This window comes from Neophocaena asiaeorientalis, unplaced genomic scaffold, assembly GCF_003031525.2.
Source record: "Neophocaena asiaeorientalis asiaeorientalis breed wild unplaced genomic scaffold, Neophocaena_asiaeorientalis_V1.1 scaffold5, whole genome shotgun sequence".
Taxonomy (NCBI): Eukaryota; Metazoa; Chordata; class Mammalia; order Artiodactyla; family Phocoenidae; genus Neophocaena; species Neophocaena asiaeorientalis.
Genome location: NW_020174698.1, coordinates 10040548 through 10062582, shown reverse-complemented (window position 1 = coordinate 10062582; position 22035 = coordinate 10040548). Strand labels below are relative to the sequence as shown.

At 35.7% G+C, this 22035-nt stretch overlaps 1 protein-coding gene across 2 annotated transcripts in view; it reads left to right on the top strand.

The window, feature by feature from the left end:
* Window positions 1-22035, top strand: part of TRMT11 (tRNA methyltransferase 11) — a 60208-nt gene that overhangs the window by 22518 nt on the left and 15655 nt on the right. For both annotated transcript variants that reach the window (XM_024759142.1, XM_024759141.1), the window contains exons 8-12: window positions 4131-4211; window positions 7428-7592; window positions 8942-9014; window positions 9140-9271; window positions 17009-17129. In XM_024759142.1, the coding sequence (XP_024614910.1) occupies window positions 4131-4211; window positions 7428-7592; window positions 8942-9014; window positions 9140-9271; window positions 17009-17129 (572 nt within the window). The remainder of the gene's footprint in view (window positions 1-4130; window positions 4212-7427; window positions 7593-8941; window positions 9015-9139; window positions 9272-17008; window positions 17130-22035) is intronic.

Here is a 22035-nt window from a genome sequence, read left to right as displayed (position 1 = left end):
ACTATTTTTAGTGTGGTAAGGGGTGAGCAGACCTGCCCCTAATTTGCTTTAAGGCTGCTCCTTAGGGTGGGTAGCATATCTTGGTCATTTGACTGTTTATACTGTATAGGACAATTAATGGAAAATTAATTGCAATATGTAGGACAGTTAATGGAAAATTGCAAGAGGAAGATCTTTGCAAAGATGCTGCTAAAATACATTTCATAATTTGTATTTGTTGTTTAAGCATAGCTTTAAGACTTTAGGTAGTTTTTGGTGCTTTTGTTTTATAACTGGTAATGGCTAATAATTGAGAATAGGCACAGTTCTTAAGCAGTTTGTCCTCTTTACTGGACCTTTTGTCTCTTCGATGGGTAGTACCTTCTGAAGGATTGGAGAAATAAGTAGCCTTGTGCCCTCCTCCATGGTCGTAGTTTTTCATAAGTATTGGATGATATTCTTTTCCTTTTTTAGTATTTTTGTTTTAATTCAAATGTATGATATCCCTTTTCCATTCTAAAGGTACAAAATAGATGTTTATTAGTTTCCTGAAGGCTTTACCCACAGACTACTTATGGCTTGTGATATTCTCAAGGTTATAGAGTAGGTTAGAAAGCTTCTGGGAAGTTGAAAGGAGAGATATAATCTTTTCCTCCCTAAATACCTTTCCTTTTCCTTTTAGACAGTCTGTTCTCTTGTCTAGAATGACATTATGAGCTACAGAAACACACTTTCATTTCCATTTTAGCAAATACATTGAGTCTCATTACAGTAAGATTTATTTTAAGTTGTACATCTCCATTTTCTCAAGGGGGAAGATGTATATCGTGGGTCAGCTGTCAGTAATTAGGAAGTACTGCTGTTCTAATATGAACATTGCTAAAGGAATGATCAGCATGCATAAGTTGAATACCTATAATGGCACAGGCCTGCCTGTGATGTGATACAAGACTCGTGAATTGTATACAACTCTTATTAACTGAGTGTGCAGCCTTATTTAATTTAATTTGTTTAATAACAAATTTTACCTTTGTGTATCTAATTAGTAGGCTAATGAATATTTACTTCAATTGCTGCTGACCCTAAAGGAAGTTATATAGTATAGCGTACCATAAGAGCAAAGAGAGCGAGTTTTAAATCCTTACTCTGTCAGTTACTATATGACTTTGAGCAAGATGCTTTACTTGTCTGGGCCTCAATTCCATCATTTGTGAAATGGTAATAAGTAATATATTGTGAGGTTAAATGAGGTAATATATGTATATGAAATTCTTAGGAAATTGTATGATGGATGGAAGACAGTCAATTAACCATACTGTTGATCATTTTTTAATTATTTTGTTAAGCACTTAGATACCTTTTTGGTGAAAGATGTTAGATATAGCTAATATTGAATGGTGATGATGAACAATTTGGCCATGAATCCATTTTCTAGTTCCTTCTTTGGCTGATTTCCAAGATATTCGTAATTTGCAACTATTGGCAAATTATGGCAGCAGGCAAGGTAATTGAGGGTTAAAATTGTAAACTTCTAATTCTTTGTTCATAATGAAAATAATTGGCACAAGTGTGTGCCGATGTCTGTAGGTGCAGTGATGTAGCTCTGCAGCCCTAGCTCTGATTGCTTTTCCCTTTCCCCTCTCTCAAATGAGTCCACTCCTTTAGTAGTTGGGAATATACCCAGGAGACTATTGTGTACTCCTTGCCTGTTCTACCTTCAAGTGGCTCATAGGTTTAAGGAAAGGAGTAAAACTTTGAAATTTTGACATTGCAGATGATAGACATGGGAGCAAGGTGTTGAGAAGCCCACTGTCTACCTCTGAGAGGAGACTATGAGGAGGAAAAGAGAAAGTTAGCAGAGAGATAATGGATCTCTGTAGGTCTTTGTGAGAATCTCTGCTTCCCATTTTATCCACAACTCTTTGTAGACCCCTTTTCCTGAGTCTCATAGTTTGGTATAATCTCTGTTTTCTGGCAGTATCCTTTTGCTTAAGCTGCTAGTTTAATTTATGAGTTGTTTTTGTTTGTTTGTTTGTTTTTATTAAGGATTACATAGGGGACATAGTATTACAATTTTTCTTCCTTTTCTTTCGGCAAAACCAAAGCCCAGTTCTCATTTTCACATTTTTATAAGGCTTTCCACTTAAATCTCTACAGATGAAACTCATAAATTTGTTTCTATATCTTAAAAGTTCAGTTATTATGTCCTTTTACCTGTAAGATATTACCCTAACCTTAAACTGGTTACTATTTAGGTAATAAGACATTAAAATACTGATTTGCTAGTCTAGATCACATATGTGGTATTTTTACACTTGATAGCTAATAAGAAATCGGGTGAGTCATGTTATCTGCCCCCTCAACACTTCACCCCCTCCTTTTTTATCACCCCTTCTTCCACCAAAAAGCTTCCAAGGAAACTCCAACTGAGGTATAATTAAATGTGAAAATGCTTCAATTTAATTTAAAAAATAACTAGATGATTAACAGTGATTACCCAGTGACCAGTTCAGAGAAGCTAATTTATATTGATTTTATTTGAAACTTGAAAAGCTTTTAAAGGGCACAAAGTTAACTAACAGATGTAGTCTAACAGATTATTCATCTCCTTTCAGCAGTGTACTCTAAATTGGGTCTTCTCAAAACTCACTCTAACCAAATGGATAAGGTTCTGTTTAAGGAACACAGGAAAGCTTTTGTGTTCCCCTTGACAACTAGTTCTTCTAGGTGAGTATCTGCCTTAATTGGCAGAATTGTAGTAATTCCTCTAATATGGGTGAAGTGATTTTTGTATTTCAAGTCATTACTAAATATAGTACCTTTCCTAAATATGGACTGTTCCATTTATAGGCTAAGAATTATGAGGGCTTACTTAACCTTACCTCCTCAAACAAATGCTTTTTGTAGTTAGTATGAGGGAACCTAGGTTTTGGTTTCTGCTGTACTTTTAGTCTTCCATTTCTCTTATTCATGGCTCCATTAGGTAGTAGTTATAATATTTTTCATTGAGCAAAGTATTTTTAAGTACATGTTACCAAACTATGTTTTAAATGGCTATGGAAGGAACACATTCATTTATAGACCTTGACCCTCTGGAGGCACTACCCATCTTAATTTTAGAGATTACATTTCAAAAGGATATAATGGAAAGAGCCCTAGTTATTTCCCCATATCCAAGTTTGTGCATAGGCTAAGAATATTTTTCTGTATATTTCTGATTTCAGTTTGGCTGACAGATAGTTCTGCAGTATAGCTATTAGGACTTACTCAAGTACTAAGAACATTTTTAATTTGGATAATTAAAAAAGTGAAGTTCATTGAAACGAACAATTATTAAGATATTTAACTTTGTGAATTTTTATTCTTAAACAATTTAAAAATATTATACCTTTTAGTTTAAATGATTTCATTAATTTTTAATCTTTATAAGGACGTTCCTTCATATGTGAACTGGTCACACCTACCAAATTACTTAGTCTAGTCAAATCGTGTTAGGACATCTGTGCTTTCTTTGTTCACAGCACTAAGTAAACAGGAAATTCATTGTATTAAATATTTTTGTGTATGTCTGATAACAGTTATTCAGAAATTTGTATCTACAGTTTAAAATCAGATAATTACCTCACTGACAATAGGAGTAACTATTTGTTGTCCTCATATTTTAATTTTTGTAAGAATTAATCTCTTATATATTAATTATGCCCTCTTTAAGTTATTTGAAACTCTGACTTGAGTGAGAATTAAGCCCAATTGTCAGACTTATTTATTGCCAGCTCTTTGTGTAGCAGCCTTGTATGTTCATTGTAAGAAAGGAGCAAGATGCTTTTGTATAGACTTCTCAAAATAAGATGAAAATGTTTAAATACACATTATTTTGACCAAAAAAAGGATAATTTCCCCAAAGTAGTGCTGTTTAAAGTAATAATGCCAGGGCATATATTAATTCCCTGCTTTGTGACCAGTGTGATGAGCACAGCTTACGGGTTTGTTTTTTCAGTTCTGAAGCCTACTAAATATGGCCAGAACCAATGTCATTCTAGGGTACTCTGCCTACAGCTAGTTTGTAAGAATTTGGATCAGATTAAATAGGGGAAGAAATAAGAGTCTGGGACTTTCTGGTTAACAGATCACAATTGTGTGATTTTTTTCAGGTGGCCTTCTGATAGCATCTGCTCATTTTGGTGCATATGTATATGGGACAGACATAGACTACAACACCGTTCATGGCTTGGGTGAGTAGTGGTTCTAGACAGTGTTACAGTCTTTGCTCTTGTACCAAATGTGCCTTTAAGATACTTAAATAGTTATATATGGCATTATACATCTATTTTTAATGTTAAAGTGTTGTGATATAGTTTTAATTATTCTTACAACAATAAGACTTCATTGGGTATCTGCTTTTTATGAAGTGATCCAGTGTGAGCAAAATGACCCCTGGGGAAACACAAAGATGAGTAGGAAAAATCCCTCCTCTCAGAGCTATTTTTGGTCTTAGATTTTTAAAAAGTAGGCAATCAATAAGGTTGTAAAACTTTTGGGTTGGGAAGGAAGTGGGAGAAGGACTAGTCAGTTTTAATTAGCATATTCATGTTAGTAAAACAGAGTTTCTACTTAACAATTATCACCGTTCTTTTATTCAGCAGTCATATGTGTATACTCTAATTTCTAGTCCTTGAGTACCATACATGTTTTTAATTTCACAACTGACCGAAACATCTTTGAGACAGTTAAGGTGACAGTAATAGTAAAGATTCTGCATTAGACTGAGGGTAATTTGAGATAAGCATCTGCTTGCTTTTGAGGCAATTTTGGAAAATACTTTAAAATCTAGAAGCTTTGCTAATGAAGTGTGATTGGATGAAATTGAATCAAACTGAAAATATTTCTTCATAGCTGAATAGTATTAAAAATGTAAAGTTTCTTTGATTTTGAAATTGTAGTTATGCTGGTATTTCATTGTTGTAACTAGAATCAGCCTATAAAACATGCTTTTCCTCTTACTCACCCAGTGTAAATTATTATATAGGTGAGAATTTATTAGACTTTATTTTCTTTTGCTTAAGTAATTTGATATATTGTATTTGATGAACTGTCTTTTTTCCTACCTTGCTATAAAGAATTTAGTACTATAAGGAGAATGAGTAACATTTTATAAAGGTCACCTAAATGGGCTAACCAGAAAAAGATAGTCTTTGTCTGCAGTATGTTAGAGTAGACAAAGTGCTAAGAAGAATTATTCCTGTTTGCTTTTAGTAGAAGCAGTATGTTTGCTTTAAGGATATTATCCTATATAGTTCATTTGAATTTTTATTTATTAGAGTTATGTTTAAAAGTTATGTGATAACCTTTCAGTCTACTTGGGTAGAATTCTGACTGAGGTAGAGGTTCCTCAGAGCTTATCCAAGATGCTGTTAGATATGCCCTGTTTCCTATGCTTCTAATCTCTTACTATACTCTCAAATACTTCCAAGTTTCTTCTATTTTAAAAATACAGAACTTTTTCTATCAATCCTATACGGACCCTCCTAGCTACTACTTTGTTTTCCTCTTCCTTTTACCAAAGTGTTTCTTTTTCTTTTTTTTAAGAGATTGAGTTTTTTAAATTAATTAATTAATTAATTTATTTATGGCTGTGTTGGGTCTTCATTGCTGCACGCAGGCTTTCTCTAGATGTGGCGAGCGGGGGCTACTCTTCGTTGTGGTGCGCGGGCTTCTCATTGCAGTGGCTTCTGTGTGGCGGAGCATGGGCTCTAGGCACGTGGGCTTCACTAGTTGTGGCGCGTGGGCTCCGTAGTTCTGGCTCACAGGCTCAGTAGTTGTGGTGCATGGGCTTAGTTGCTCCCCGGCATGTGGGATCTTCCCGGACCAGGGCTCAAACCCATGTACCCTGCATTGGCAGACGGATTCTTAATCACTGCACCACCAGGGAAGTCCGCAAAGTGCTTCTTTCATTTTTTTAAAATAAATTTATTTATTTTTAGCTGTGTTGGGTCTTCATTCCTCCATGTGGGCTTTCTCTCTAGCTGTGACGAGAGGGGGCTCCTCCCTGTTGCGGTGCATGGGCTTCTCACTGCAGTGGCTTCTCTTGTTGCGGAGCATGGGCTGTAGGTGTGAGGGCTTCAGTAGTTGTGGCTCGGGGGAGCTAGAGGGCAGGCTCAGTAGTTGTGGCACATGGGCTTAGTTTCTCCCCAGCATGTGGGATCTTCCTGGACCAGGGCTCAAACCATGTCCCTTGCGTTGGCAGGCGGATTCTCAACCACTGTGCCACCAGGGAAGTCCCCCAAAGTACTTCTTAAAAAGACTAGTTTATTTGCTATTCCTCTTCTTCATCTCTAACTGCCTTCTGCCTGTTATTTTTCAGCTTGCATGCCTACTGAAAAATCTTACTGAGGCCACAGATCTACAGTATTTGGCAGTGTTGACCTTCATAAAGCAGCCCTTGGTTTCCTAGACAGTGGCTTCATTGGGTGGTACTCTGATTTCTTTGTTTTGATCTCAGTCTCCTGAAGGCCCTGCAGTTTTCTTCATGTCTGTTTATATGTTGCTTTTCTCCAGGCATCTCTTGTTGACCCCTTTTATCACACTACATATTGTGCAGAGTCATGTCATTCTTCTTTTGCTTTTTAAGTTTTGTTTTTATTGTGAAGTAGATCATAATACAGAAGAGTTTATTAAAATAACAAGAGTAATTATCGAACAAACATTTATGTAATTGCCACCTAGGTTAATCAGAAATATCATTCATTCTTACAGATTTAACTTAAGTTTATATACTGACATCTCTCAGGTATACGTATTCTGGCCTCTAACTACCTGCTGAATATCTCTTTCTGAAGCTTCTGTAGGTACCTCAAGGTATATCAAGATTGATGTATCTCAAATGAATCTCATCTTCTTTCCTAGATTTTCTTTTCCTCTTGGTTTCTCAGATCTTAATTGATGGTATCATCATCCACTCATGTCTCCTAAACTAAAACTTTTGAACTTCTTCCTTGAGTCCCCCACTTTAACTCTTCATCTCTTGTGTTCTCGTTTTACCTCCTCTGTCCATGGTCACAGCTCCTGCATTTCCCAAGTTAGCTCTCTTCATTTCTGTTCCATTTATCTAATTCGTCAGTGTTTCTACACTGCTAGAGGAAAGGGACCATGTTCTGTTTAACTCTGTGTCTTTATTAGTACGCTTTGAATGCATTAATTATTGCATGAGTGTTTTAAGGCAGTTTTATGTGAAAGGATAGTTAGACATCAGTACAGTTTACTTTTTGAAATATTTTTTACAATAAGTTAAAATAAAAATAATTGTTCCTTGTATAAATAAAATTAAGATTTGAAATGAAAGCAAGTTTTATTTGATTAAATATAGGTTTAGATAAGTTAAACGTTACTTTTAGCCAAATGACGAGGTAAGAATGTTTGTTAGTTCTGTCTTCCTTTTTCTTTCCCTTCAGGAAAGGCTAGTAGGAAAAACCAGAAATGGAGAGGACCAGATGAAAACATTAGGGCAAATCTTCGTCAATATGGTTTAGAGAAGTATTACCTTGATGTCCTGGTTTCAGATGCATCTAAACCTTCTTGGAGGAAGGGCACATACTTTGATGCAGTCATCACTGATCGTAAGTTTATTTTTATACAAAAGTAGGAGTAGGATTAGGTTCCTAAAGTCATTTACATTTAAATTACAAAATTTATCAGTACAACAAAGAAAGCCAACTTGTATTAGTATTCCCCTCACCCCTGACTTCTTCACATAGTGAGAAGGAAAAAATTATGAGTGTAGGGCAGGACACCAATTTAACTAACTGGTTTTGATTTTTTAAACTATATGTATTAACTTGTCATCCCTTTTTCTCTTCGGCTTATTTTTTAAGACATAAATTTGTTTTTATATTTGTTTTATATTTGACCGTAATTGGTTATTAGTGTAGCAACTGGAGCCAAAATGTCATTTGCAATTATGGTATCACATTTGAAGAAGAAAGTTTCAGATATTTCCCATTTCTCTATGTGTAAGCTTTTATGTTTTTTTGTTGTTGTGCCCGTTGTAACTGGCATCTCCTTTATAGAGTTAAAAGAAATTTGGGTGTGACCCACTGTGCTTGTGAACCCACTGAGCTTCACGAATGTGCATGAGAACTTGTTATCTCATGCCATGTGAGTTCTTGGGCTTTTCAGGCATCCTATCTAAGAATAAATCTACCTTTTCTATAGTATTTGGCAGTAAATCTGTATATAGTGGCATACAGTATCTCCATCCTTCCATCTCAGACCTTTTCAGTTCTTTGGTAACTTAGATATTTTCAAATCTAACAAAAGAAAAATTAGCAAGTATGAATATCAGTATGAATATACTTTTGAAAATTGAGTGACTTTTTATTAATAATCTACTTTATTATTTGCTCTCACTCTCTATGTGTATTTATAAAAATACGTAACTTTTTTCCTGATCAATTGAGAGTAAGTTGTATACATCATGGCCCTTCACCGCCCCCCAATACTCCAGTGTATATTTCCTAAGAGTAGGGGTAGTCTCTTAGATAGCCAAAGTACAGTTACCAATTTCAGTGAATCGCTAATTCTTTAATCTGTAGTTTCTCATCCAGTTTTGTCAATTGACCCAGTAATATCCTTTATAGCATGTTTTTCCCTGAAGTGCAGTATCTAGCCTAGTGTCAGGTATTGCCTTTAGTAGTCATATCTTTTAACCCTCCTTTAGTTTGTAACATTTTCACAACCTTTCTCTGTCTTTTATGACATTGACATTTTGAAGAATACAGTCACCTGCTTGCCTGCCCTCCCAGTGTTTTAAATAGAATGTCCCTCTTGTTATGCATTCTCAGCTGGAATACTGCATAGGTGATGTGTCCTTCTCAGGGTGTCACATCTGGAGGCACATGATGTCCATCTGCTTTGCAGTGGTGATTAGGTGACTTTTGACTATCCGTGTTACCTGTTTTCTGTCTAGCTCCATATGGTATTAGAGAGTCTACAAGAAGAACAGGTTCACAGAAGGAAATACCAAAGGGGATAGAAAAATGGTAAGTAAAAGTTAAATATGGTATGTTACTACTTTGGGAAGAAGCATATTGCTTTTTTTTAATTAACTTAGTTTAATAGTCTTAAAGTTTTTCACTGATTTTGAAATTTTGTTTTCTTTGTCTAGTCCAGAAAGCCACGTTCCTGTTTCCTTGAGTTATCATCTGAGTGATATGTTTTTTGACCTGTTAAACTTTGCAGCTGAGACCCTCGTATTAGGTGGAAGACTAGTCTATTGGTTACCAGTGTACACACCAGAGTATGTAATATTAAATAATTTTACTTTTAATTATTTAAAATATTAAATAATTTTACTTTTTCTTATGGTATTTGTATATCTAGCATACTTTTTTTCCCTGTCTCAGGGTAAATATCTTTGTGTTTAATGTGTATGATGGCCTTCATTTACCAACACGCTGCATAAAACAGGCCCTTTCTTCTTATTGATTGAATTGCTTTGAACTTTTTATTTTACATCAGGGGTTGGCAAACTACAGCCTGTGAGCCTGATATGGTTTTCAGCCTGTTTTTGTAAGGCACTTGAGCTAAGACTGGTTTTTACCTATTTAAAGGGTTATTAGAAAAGAAAAAAACAACAAAGAAGAATATGTGTCAGAAACACATGTGGTCCACAAAGGCTAAAAGATTTACTATCTGGCCTGTAAGAGCAAAAGTTTGCCCCTGTTGTATATCATACTTAGCTCGGGGCCTGTGTGTTCAATAGCTCTTTGGCCAGGCCATAAACTTAGATAAATTTTAACAACTTAGCTGAGTGATTCATCTATCTACTGCTAGTTAGCTTGAATATATATTGGCTCTTAGGATCACCGTAAATGCAGTAAAATCTTTTTTAAAAGCTAAGACCAAACAAACTACGAGCTATGCATATATTTAAAGCCCTGATTATGTTCAACATTATTGGTTTGGGTTTTATTATTCAATAGTTATTAATTATAAACAGAGCTGTGTACACCAACAATGAAAGACAAGATGTGTTGACAAAACAGGATCTTTAGATTTGAAAGGCAGTGTCAAGCTGAAAATTTGGCTATTTGTTCAATATGCTATAGATATCTTTTTTTAGAAATTATTTTAATTTCTATATTTACTATACATAATTGTACAAAAAGCATTTTAGACCAGTGTTTTCTTGTTTGTCTTTTCATAATGGTTGATGGTCCCTCAGCAGTTGGAAGCTATGCTTTTTTGTTGTTTCTTTTATAAATGTTTCATTGGGAGCTACCATGACCTAACTTTATTTTTTTATTATTATTAGTTTAATATAAATTTATTTATTTATTGGCTGCATTGGGTCTTCGTTACTGTGCACGGGCGTCCTCTAGTTGAGGCGAGCGGGGGCTACTCTCTTCATTGCAGTGCACGGGCTCTAGGCACACAGGCTTCAGTAGTTGTGGCTCACGGGCTCTAGAGCACAGGCTCAGTAGTTGTGGCCCAGGGTCTTAGTTACTCCACGGCATGTGGGATCTTCCTGGACTGGGGCTTGAACCTGTGTCCCCTGCATCGGCAGGCGGATTCTTAACCACTGCACCCTCAGGGAAGCCCTGTCCTAACTTTAGTTTTGCATCTTGTTTATCAGCTAATAAGACTGTACACATTCATACCCATACCCCTTAACACAGGGCTTATGTTCTGTTAAGAAATTAATTATTTCTTAATTTTGGAAATAAGAGAAATTAATTCCAAGGAGTGAAATGACTTGTCTAAAGTTAAAAGCTAGCTAGTTTATTGTTTTCGTTATTCCTAGTGCTGTTCACATAATTCAACATCTTGCCAAGATCCCAGGTATCTGGTATGTGAAGTGATAGATGGTGTTTTATTAATATTTTCAGAGAGAAAAAAATATTTTCAGAGAAGAGCATATTTGTTTCTTTTTATTCAAAAGTGGTTTCTGCCTTAGACAAGCTGAACTCCAGCAGCAAACTAACTTGTCTTTTTGTTTTAATTCAAGTTTTCAGAGCTGGAATTTTTAAAAATTTATTTGAAATAAATTTCAAATTTACAGAAAAGTTTCAAATGCAAAAAACTCCCATCTCTCCCCCATCCAAATTTTCCAACTATTAACATACACCTCCTCTACCCCACTTTCCTCACCCATTACATTAATCACATGCCCATTATCAGTTTTGGAACTATTTGAGAAGTTGCAGATATGATGCCCCATCACCCCTGCGTATTTCTTTGCATTTCTCAGAAGGAAGAGCATTGTTGTCAAATCACCATCAACCCCTGAAGTCTGGAAGTCAGCATTGATAGTGCTGCTGTCCAGATCATGGACCCCAGTCAGATATTACTGATTGCAGTCTCTCTAGGAAAATGTACTGCATTGACCCATCATGTCATTCTCCTCCAGTTTGGAATATTTCCTCAATCTTTCCTTATCTTTTGTGTCCTTAACAGTTTTATAGAGTACAGGGCTTATATTGTGAAGGTTGACCCCTAACCCGGTCCATCTGATGTTTCTTCCTTGACCAGACTCAGGCAATGCTCTTGGTAGAAATACCACAAAAATGATACTGTGCTCTTAGTGCACTGCATTATGGGGCACACAGAGCCAACCTCTACTGGAGGTCTTAAACTTGATCATCTGGTCATGTTGTTCTCTGTCAGGTTTCTCCGCTGTGAGTTATCATGTTCTTCTTGATTAGTATTTCCCAGGGGGAGGTATCACAAGATTACACCAATATCTTGTTCTTCATCAGGTGACTACTCACATTGACAACCACCGTAATGATGACTTTTCTATTCCATCATTCCTTCTGCATTTTAAGTTGGCATTCTACTATAAGGATTAGTTTTCCCTTCCCTCCCATTAATTTATTAATTTATACTGGTATGGAGTCATAGATTCCTATATTATTCATTGGGTTATAATTTATTACTATCATTATTTTGTTGTTCAAATTGTCCCAGATTTATGATCAGCAGGAGTCCCTCTGAGGTGGCTCCTCTGTCCTTTTGAAATATCCTCATTAGTTTTTGTGTGTTTCTTATATTCTGGCATTTCTGACTTTCCACTCTTTTGTAGTTTATTATTTAATTATAATTGAAATTAAATGTGGTTATGAATATCTTCTGTAATTCTTTTATTTATTTCTTTTTTATAAAAAGTCAAACTGGAGGCACTTTCAACTATTTTAGTATTTCTGAAGACCCTAAAAAATGGCCACTGGGTATTTCTTCAGTGACTTCTTTTTTTTTTTGGGGAAGCCCCCAGTGACTTCTCTTTTAATAATTTTCGACAAGGGGAAATTTCCAAGTCCATATAACCAAAGGGATTTTTTAGAAGTAAAAAAAAAGGCACGTTTTTGTCACTTTTTTTTTTTTTTTTACCTTAGATGTTTTATCAAAGGACAAATTTCATCCAGGCTAGGACACACATGGAAAGACTACTATGGCATTTACTTCCCTGACTTATTTGTCAGGTCTTCTGATGTTCATAACTAGACTTCTGTTTTGCCTTCTCCTCCCCTTAACTCAAAGTGATCTTATTAATGAACTTAGTTTGTCTTGTGTTTATATTAGGGAATGAACTATTTTCACTTTTGCAGTAAACATAATCCAAAGTATTTACTCTTTTTAAAATAACACAGTATTAGATGAACTTAAAACTAAAGTCATCTGCAAAAGTTTGAAATAATGTTCTTGCTTCTGAATTAAACAATTTAGAATTATTTTGATTATGTTGTATTACATATATAGCTTTTTATTAGACTAAGAATAAAGAATTCATTTTAAAATTGTACCTTAGCACAGCTTAATTTGAAAACTTTTGTATTTTTGGTATAGTGAATGTAGGCTTTTAGTCCTACTATTGAATTAATTTACTCAGCCAAATCCTGTTATATGATTGAAGTTTAAAAATAAGACTCGCACATTATAATCAAGTTAAGGTATTATTCATTAAACCCAGAACATTTTTATTTTTTTTAAACCCAAGACATTTTGAAAGGTATAAGACGATAAAAACAAAATACTACCTAACAGCTTAGTTATTTGTGAAGAATTGTCAGAACTGATGATTGAAAAAGGATTTTCTCACTATTTGGTAATTTAAATTGTGGTGAAGAAACTGCTACTCAACAAACTTCTGCTTCCTCTAGTCCAGATTCTCCCCACTCTAGTATATTGTATTTTTGGCCAGCATCAAGACACTCTGTATATGTTATGTCCTTCAACCTTTATTTATTCTGTTACTAATTGCTTGATATACTGTTTCTTCTTTCCTCAGCCGTAAAATTCTAGTCATCTTTCAAGGCCTGGCTTAATTGTTACCACCTCTGTGACACTTTCTGAAACCTTCTAAGCAGAATTCATCAATCCTTCATATGTGCTCTCCTAGTAGTTTACTCTTATTACTCATAGAGACTTACCACATAAAATTATTCTTGACTTTTGGTATTTGTGAGTTTATTATTCACAATTTCAACTATTTGCAAATGACCCTGAAGATCTGTGTAACATTCATTTGGGCAGGGCATACATTCAACTCGTGTATTTGATATTATAGGAGTTGCTAAGCTGTTGAGTGAGTGTAGCTTTTTGCCCAGGTTCCACATATCCCTATGTGTTGTTTTCTAATTGTCATTTATACACAGATAATGCTCTTGAAGTGATTAGAAACTGTGTTTCTTTGTGAAGGATGTCCTTTACTGGAAATCCAACTGCTAGTGCTTGTGATAAAAACGATGACAAAGTGAAGAAGTCTAATAAAGTACTCCAAAGTAAGATTTGGGGATAAAGTTTAATTGTGATAAAATGAATTTTGTGGTGGCTCAGAGCCACACAAAACAGAACCGAACATGTTGTTTTTCATCTTTCATACAGGAAACAGAGAAAAGTGATTCTTTTAAATTGTTTTCAGTAAGTGCTCCAATCAGCACAAAATCTGTTTCTCAAATGGGAAGTGAAACTCTAATGACATTTGGAAATAGTTAGCTTGAGTCATGAAGATTCACAGGAAAATAAATGGCTGTCAAAATTGATTGATGGAAAAGCTAGGGACCTATACACTTTTTTTTTTCTTCTTCTAAAAAAAAATACAAATTATATTTCTTCTACATGTTGTTTTTCATCTTTCATACAGGAAACAGAGAAAAGTGATTCTTTTAAATTGTTTTCAGTAAGTGCTCCAATCAGCACAAAATCTGTTTCTCAAATGGGAAGTGAAACTCTAATGACATTTGGAAATAGTTAGCTTGAGTCATGAAGATTCACAGGAAAATAAATGGCTGTCAAAATTGATTGATGGAAAAGCTAGGGACCTATACACTTTTTTTTTTTCTTCTTTAAAAAAGGTTGAAATATAATTTGTATACCATGAAAGTCACCTTTTTAAAGTGTACAACTCCATGGTTTTTAGTATAACCTCAAAGTTATCAACCATCACCACTGTCTAATTCTAGAACAATTTTTAAATAAATTTATTTTATTTTTTTATTTTTGGCTGCGTCGGGTCTTTGTTGCTGCGCATGGGCTTTCTCTAGTTGCAATGAGTGGGGGCTACTCTTCATTGCGGTGCGTGGGCTTCTTTGTTGCGGAGCATGGGCTCTAGGCATGTGGGCTTCAGTAGTTGTGGTGTGCGGGCTCAGTAGCTGTGGCTCGTGGGCTCTAGAGTGCAGGCTCAGTAATTGTGGCGCACGGGCTTAGTTGTTCCGCGGCATGTGGGATCTTCCCGGACTAGGGCTTGAACCTGTGTCCCCTGCATTGGCAGGTGGATTCGTAACCACTGCGCCATCAGGGAAGCCCTCTGGAACATTTTTATTATCCCAAAAAGAAACCCTGTATGCATAAGCAGTCACTACTGCTCTTGTCCCTAGTAACCACTTATCTATCTCTGTGGATTTACCTATTCTGGCTGATTTAGATTTTAAATAGAGGCTTAGATTATAGGGGAATAGTACTAAAAACAGGGAATTAAGATAAGATACCATACTATCATAATAGTTTAGGCATAGTACAGATTTATAGCTTCTACTTAACAGATTGCAAACAGTCCATTAGTATGAAATATGTTAGTAAATATATAGTAAATAATTTTTAACTGCTGTTTTTTATTTTTTAGTGTGATATTTTGGGAGTACACTGTTAAATTGATTGGCTCATTCATATAATAGAGTAGTGGTTAAAAACAAGTTTGTTAATGATAATGATGACCTAAATGATGTCCTTTCATGTTTAAACTGAAAGTTCAAGTCAAAAAATGATCTAGAACATGTAAATGTTTTTCTGCTGTTAAGCCAAATGCCAATGACTTAGTTTCACCAGTTTAGCATTATTCATGTCATAAATGTTAATTAAAATTGTATTGGTTTTGTACTTTGATTTAATTTATAAATTTGTTTTGGGTTTTATAGTTATATAAATTATATAAGCATGAGGAATTTATGTTTATATACATTTAAGAAACATTTTAATAAAAATACCTTGTCAATAAAAGGTATATGAATAAAATTTAATAAAAATACCTTTTCCTTTGCCAAGAAATAAGATTTTTTTCTTTAAAAAAGGGTATGTTACTAAATTTGACAAGTTCAGACATTTCTAAACCCTGATGTTTGCAAGCCTAAGGTCAAAACTATATCTTCTCTTTGTTACCATTACTTAAGTCTGTCAACTATGGTGTAGAATGTATTCTTTCATATCATAAATGCTTTGTGTGAAGACTCCGAATTTGACATCAACTTAATGTCATAGGAGCACAACATTTCTGACTGTATAGTGAGCATCAGAGAATTATTAGGTGAGATGAAATCTGAAATGGCCATTATTTGTTGGAAAGCCCTAAGGAGGGAGGCAGAGAATGACTTCAAGAGAATTCCTTCCACTGATAATGAAGTGAAGTGCATTATGAATGTTGCTTGGTAAGTGGGTGATGAAAGTTTTGAGCATGTGGTCAAGGTAATGAGGGAGAGCTTGTTGAAGGTCACAGGGACCTAGAGAAATCAGTGAACAAGTGGTGGGGAAGGCAGTGTTGATGCATTAGAATTGGCTGGTCGGATGGTGGTCCTTTACAGGAAGCGCTGATCAGCACCTTTCCCATTTTGGATCAGAGCTTTAAGATATCCCGTATAAGAAATGTTTGCAGGCTGTTTATCTAGAAACATATGAAGGTTTGCAAAGGAAAAATAAAAACTGGCAGTCACAGTGTTCTTAAAGGTGCCCCTACCTAGTGAGCCCTCTCTCCTGCTGTTCTTCTGAATTCTGCTCCATAACTGTTTCCCCCACATTTGTTACCTGTTTCTTCTACCAAGATTAGTGCCAACAACCTATCAGACATGAAGTTCTGAACTACTGCACCCTGACTGTCCTGCTTTCTATGTGTCGTCATCTTCATTCACTAAGTACATGTGCTGTACAGCAACAAGCACCGCTGCTCTTTATCATAACTTTGGTTTTATTTCATGGCAGAGGATTGATGTCATCTGTAGTGTTTAGTTCAGTGGTAGTTTATCCGAACAATCTTATATAACAAGGTTAATAGAGGTCTCAAGATGTCATAAAAAATTTTGCAGGGACATTTCATTTTAAAGGGGTATATGCTGTAGTGGACTTTACTTTGGGAATTTATAAACATCTCCAGTTGAATCAGTCCCTCATGAATGTTAGGGGGTTTTTATGTTATGTATTTCTGTCTGTCTTATGTGCTCTCGTGGGATCCTTTAGGGTAGAATTGTCATCTTGTATTTTTGTGGTTTAAATGCTTGGCATTCTTCAATAAAACATACCTGTGTTCTCTCTCATCCTCATTATACAGGTAAAAAAATTAAACTACTTTCTTTGGATGTGGTTATGTTAAATACTTTGCTTTTTATAAATGCAGATTGTTTATGGATTATATGGACAATTAGCATATGTGAAATAAAATGGCACAGCCTGTAGTGGGAGGACGTCCCATACCACACTGGATAACCCCCATGATGATCCTTTGCGGGGTTCATATGTGAGTATCCCTAACAGTCAGCTGCTCTTTCTTCAGATACACTGAAGAGATGGTACCCTGGCACCCTTGCTTGAAACTCATCAGCAACTGTGAGCAGAAGCTTTCCGGTCGCACATCAAGGCGCTTGATAACGATGGAAAAGGTGAAGGGATTTGAGGTAAGTTATCCTAGTGTTTTTCAGATAAATTCTGGAAGAATTTAGAAGTAGATTTTTCTAGTTTTCCTCTAATGAAGTTTGGAAATGTTAGTCCTTGATTTTTTAAGAAATATTGATGAGTTCAGGAAGAGGTAAAAGTTGAGCAGGTTTGTGGCCTTTGGTGGAGTTCAGAGAGTAGGAATAGAATACAGAAGTTGAAGACTAGAAATAAAAGTTGACCTTTACTTTTCAGGCTTATTTGACATCCTTGGGCTAACTCAGTTATAAAACAGAGCACTCTTAATTAAACAACCATTGTCTAATTAGCAATGTACTAGTTACCATTTCTCCCCAAAAGCAGAACCTACTTGATTGCAGACTGTACTGAAGAGAAAATGTCACTTTGTATAAAGGAGAAAGTAATTTGCCCCCATCTGTTAGGGTCCAACACGTGTTCTCTCTCTTTTTCTTTCTCTTTCTCCCCCACACATAATTCATTTAAGCTTGAGAAGAAAGAACAAAACATCTGTTACTTCATATCCAGATTAGAATTGATATGAATAATACCTCATACTGGAGCTTAATTAAATCTACAGAATGCTCATTGGGCTGTACTTATCTTGATTGACAACCAAAGCTCTTCCATATTCACTAGAAATTTGAGTAAGCCATCTTTGTTTTGGATTTGTAGGGCAATCGGAAAAGAACAGGGTGTTACTGCCTGAGGATTTTGTCTTACTCATCCTTACTCTGCATTTGATATTTTTCATCTACTTCACAGCTTATGGGTTCTTTCACAATAATAAAAACTAATGTTTGTACAGTCCCTTTTGCATATATTATTTTACATATTTCTTGGTTTTGTCCTTTTAATTTCCATTTCCTGTCTGTCTCTAATTTAGACCCTTATTACCATATACCTGGTTTATGCTGATAATCTCCTAAATTACCTTGCTCCTTCCATTTTTCACACCTCTAGTTCTTACATGTTAAATAAATCTTCCTAAAACACTGCATTCGTTAGGTCACTTCTTGATGCAAAAATTTTCGTGACTCATTTTTATAACAGAGTAAGGTTCAGAATCTTCAATGTGACAAAATTTCCTCAATAATTGGGCTCCAGTATCAGGGCATTTCTGAAGGCTAAGCTATGTGTATATATACATATGCGTATGTGTGTGTGTGTGGGTGTGTATAAAGTTGATTGGTGTCCACTCTTACGTATATGTGTATGTGTGTATTTGTGTACATGCATACATACATATGTAAAGGTATATGTGATGTAATTAAAATGAATGTCTGATAGTCATTTTAAACAAATACTAGAAGTTTATATGCAAATAGCAGATATTCTTGGAGTGGCATCTTGTACTCAATATACTTATGTCATAATTATTCAGCATGTTCTTAAAACTTTTAGATTTACATTTAAAGAAGAAATATATTAAACAGTTATTTTACTTTATAGTACACCTTGCTTTTCTTCAAATTATATTCCTGGACTTTGCTGCTCACATTTTATACCAGACAGGTCACTTAATGTTTTTTGGAAGTCACATCTCGTTCCAAGGATGACAGTTTACCATTAAACGTTTAAAACATAAGCAGTTTTCAGAAATTCCAAAAGAGTTTTCAAATTGTTTGACACAGTGACACAACCTTCCAAAGCGATCATTTTAAATGGCCACCATTTATTTGGATATGCAGTAAGCCCTCCCTATCCGAGGGTTCCACATCCACAGATTCAGCCAAACTGCTCATCCTAAATGTGGTACATGATCCACAGTTGGTTGAAACTGAGCGTGCGGAACCCATGGATGCCGAGACCCGACTCTCAGACTTGAGCATCTGCCAATTTTGGTATCCACAGTGGGTCCTGGAACCAATCTCCTGTGGATGCCAAGGGAGGACTGTACCATAGAAGCCCTCTTAACTAACCTCATTTCAAACTCAGTTGATTAACCAGTACTGGCTATTCCTGCTCTAAAACACAATGCATGATGCCTAGAATAGGTCAGATACTTTGAGCTAGTGAGTTACTTGGTCTCTACTATATCTGTACACTTCTGTACTTACAGATGAATTGTCTATTGTGAGTCACTTGTGTTTTTCCTGTGAGCTGTTTATGCCAGTTATATTTGCTATGTCATTTATATAATCTAAATACTAGTTAGACCAGTGAAATGTGAATGGAAGAATAAAGTTGTCATTTCTGTAGAAACAAATATGAATGCTTTAGAAAGATAGGACAAAGTGGATTGCTGAAAAATTTAGAGTCTTGTATTGGAAATGGTTGAGATAACTTTAACAGGTTGGAAAAAAGTTACTGCAATCCAGGTTTCTGTACTGAGGTTGCTTTGTAAGAGTCTAAGTTCTTGCTTCATTTTACAGAAGCCAAGACTGGACATCTTTGCAGGTCTTAATTCTGTATCAAAAGATTGATAACGTGGCATGTGGAATCTTAGTTCTCCGACCAGGGATTGAACCCACGCCCCCTGCAGTGGAAGCATAGTCTTAACCACTGGACCACCAGGGAAGTCCCTGAATATACAATTTTTTAAGTTGAAATAAGATGTTTAATATATTAACAAAGCATTTTAATTTTGTCCTGCTTTTACTGACTTTTTAAATTAACTGTAGTCTACTCAGCCTGCCATAACAGAATACTGCAGACAGAGTGGCTTAAATAAAAGAACTTGATTTTCTCACAGTTCTGGAGACTGGAAGTCCAAAGCCAGCAGGTTTGGTTTCTGATGAGACCTCTCTTCCTAGCTTGTAGACAGCCGCCTTCTCTTTGTGTCCTCTGTACATACACACTGCTGATGTTTCTTCCTCTTACAAGGACATCGGTGCTATTGGATTGCCACCCCACAGTGATGGCCTCATTTAACTTCATTCACCTCCTTTAAGGCCCTATGTCCAAGTATAGAAATATTGGGGGTTAGGACTTCAACATACGAATTTTGAGGCACACAATTCAGTCCATAACACTGATTATCAGTATCTGTCACATTGAATAAAAGCCTTCTGTTGTATGTTAGATTATGCTTTTTTCATACTCTCCCAGTCACTTCTCATGTCTTTTATATTTTGAGGGAAGTAGTAAGACATTTGATAATCCAGATAGTAACATTACAGCTCTTAGAAATCACAGCACTTAATGTACTTATATGAGTTATTAATAATAAGAATAATAACATGTGCCAGCCACATGAGTAATATGTATAAAAAACAAATATTACCTATAGATTTTGTAGTTTTAGTCTTGAAATGAGAAAGTAAAGTGAGTGACATTAGCATTCTTAGTGAGGTATAATTGACATATTTCTCATCTGTACATCATGGTTCAATGTTTGTATGCATTATGAAACGATCACCACAATAAGTCTAGTTAACATCCATCACCATACATAGTTACAAATTTTTTTTTATCATGATGAGGACTTTCAAGATCTACTCTCTTAGCAACTTTCAGATACGCAATGCACTATTATTAACTAGTTACCATGCTGTACATTACGTCCTCATGGCTTATTTATTTTATAGTTGGAAGTTTGTACTTTTTGACCCTCTCCACTGTCTCCCTCCTCTAACCCCCTGACAACTATCAATCTGTTCTCTGTCTTAATAAGCTTCGTTTTTTGTTTGTTTTGTTTTTTAGAATCTACATATAAGTGAGATCATATGATGTTTGTCTTTTTCTGTCTTATTTCACTTTGCTTAATGCCCTCAGGGTCCATCCACGTTGTTGCAAATGGAAAGATTTCATTCTTTTTTTATGGCTGAGGAGTATTCTATTATACATATCACGTCTGCTTTATCCATTCATCCATCGATGAACATACAACTTGCTCCCATATCTCGGCTGTTGTAAATAATGCAGCACTGAATGTGGGGGTGTATGTATCTTTTCAGATTAGGGTTTTCATTTTCATAAGGTAAATGCCCAGAAGTGGAATTGCTGGGTCATATGTTAGTTCTGTTTTTAATTCGAGGGGTCTTCATATTGTTTTCCATCGTGGCTGCACCAATTTACCTTCCTTCCAAAAATGCACACAGGTTCCCTTTCCTTTGTATCCTCACAAACATTTGTTATTTCCTTTGGATAACAGCCATTTTAATAGGTGTGAGATGATATCTCATTGTGGTTTTGATTTGCATTTCCGTGATTAGTGATGTTGAGCATCTTTTCAAGTGCCTGTTGACCATCTGTATGTTATCTTTGGAAAAATGTCTATTCAGATCCTCTGCCCATTCTTTTATTTTAATTTTTTGCTTTTGAGTTGTATGAGTTCTTTGTATATTTTGGATATTAACCCTTATCAGATACATGATTTGCAAATGTTTTCTCCCATTTGGTAGGTTGCCTTTTCATTTTGTTGATGATTTTCTTTGCTGGGCAGAAACATTTTAGTTTGATGTAGTCTCACTTGTTTTTTTGTTTTTTTTTTGCGGTACGCGGGCCTCTCACTGCTGTGGCCTCTCCCATTGCAGAGCACAAGCTCCAGACGCGCAGGCTCAGCGGCCATGGCTCACGGGCCCAGCCGCTCCGCGGCATGTGGGATCTTCCCAGACCGGGGCATGAACCCGTGTCCCCTGCATCGGCAGGCGGACTCTCAACCACTGCACCACCAGGGAAGATTCTTCCTTTTTTTAATGTGGTGTATCACGTTTTATTGACTTGTACTGAACTCTTCTGGCATCCCTGGAATAAATTCCACTTGATCATGGTGTATGATTCTTTTAATGTATCATTGAGTTTGGTTTGCTAATATTTTGTTGAGGAGTTGTATATCTGTATTCATCAAGGATATTAGTCTATAATTTCTTTTCTTGTGGTATCCTTGTCTGGTTTTGGGTAATGCTGGCCTCGTAGAATGAGTTTGGAAGTGTTCCCTCTTCCTGTATATTTTGGAAGAGTTTGAAA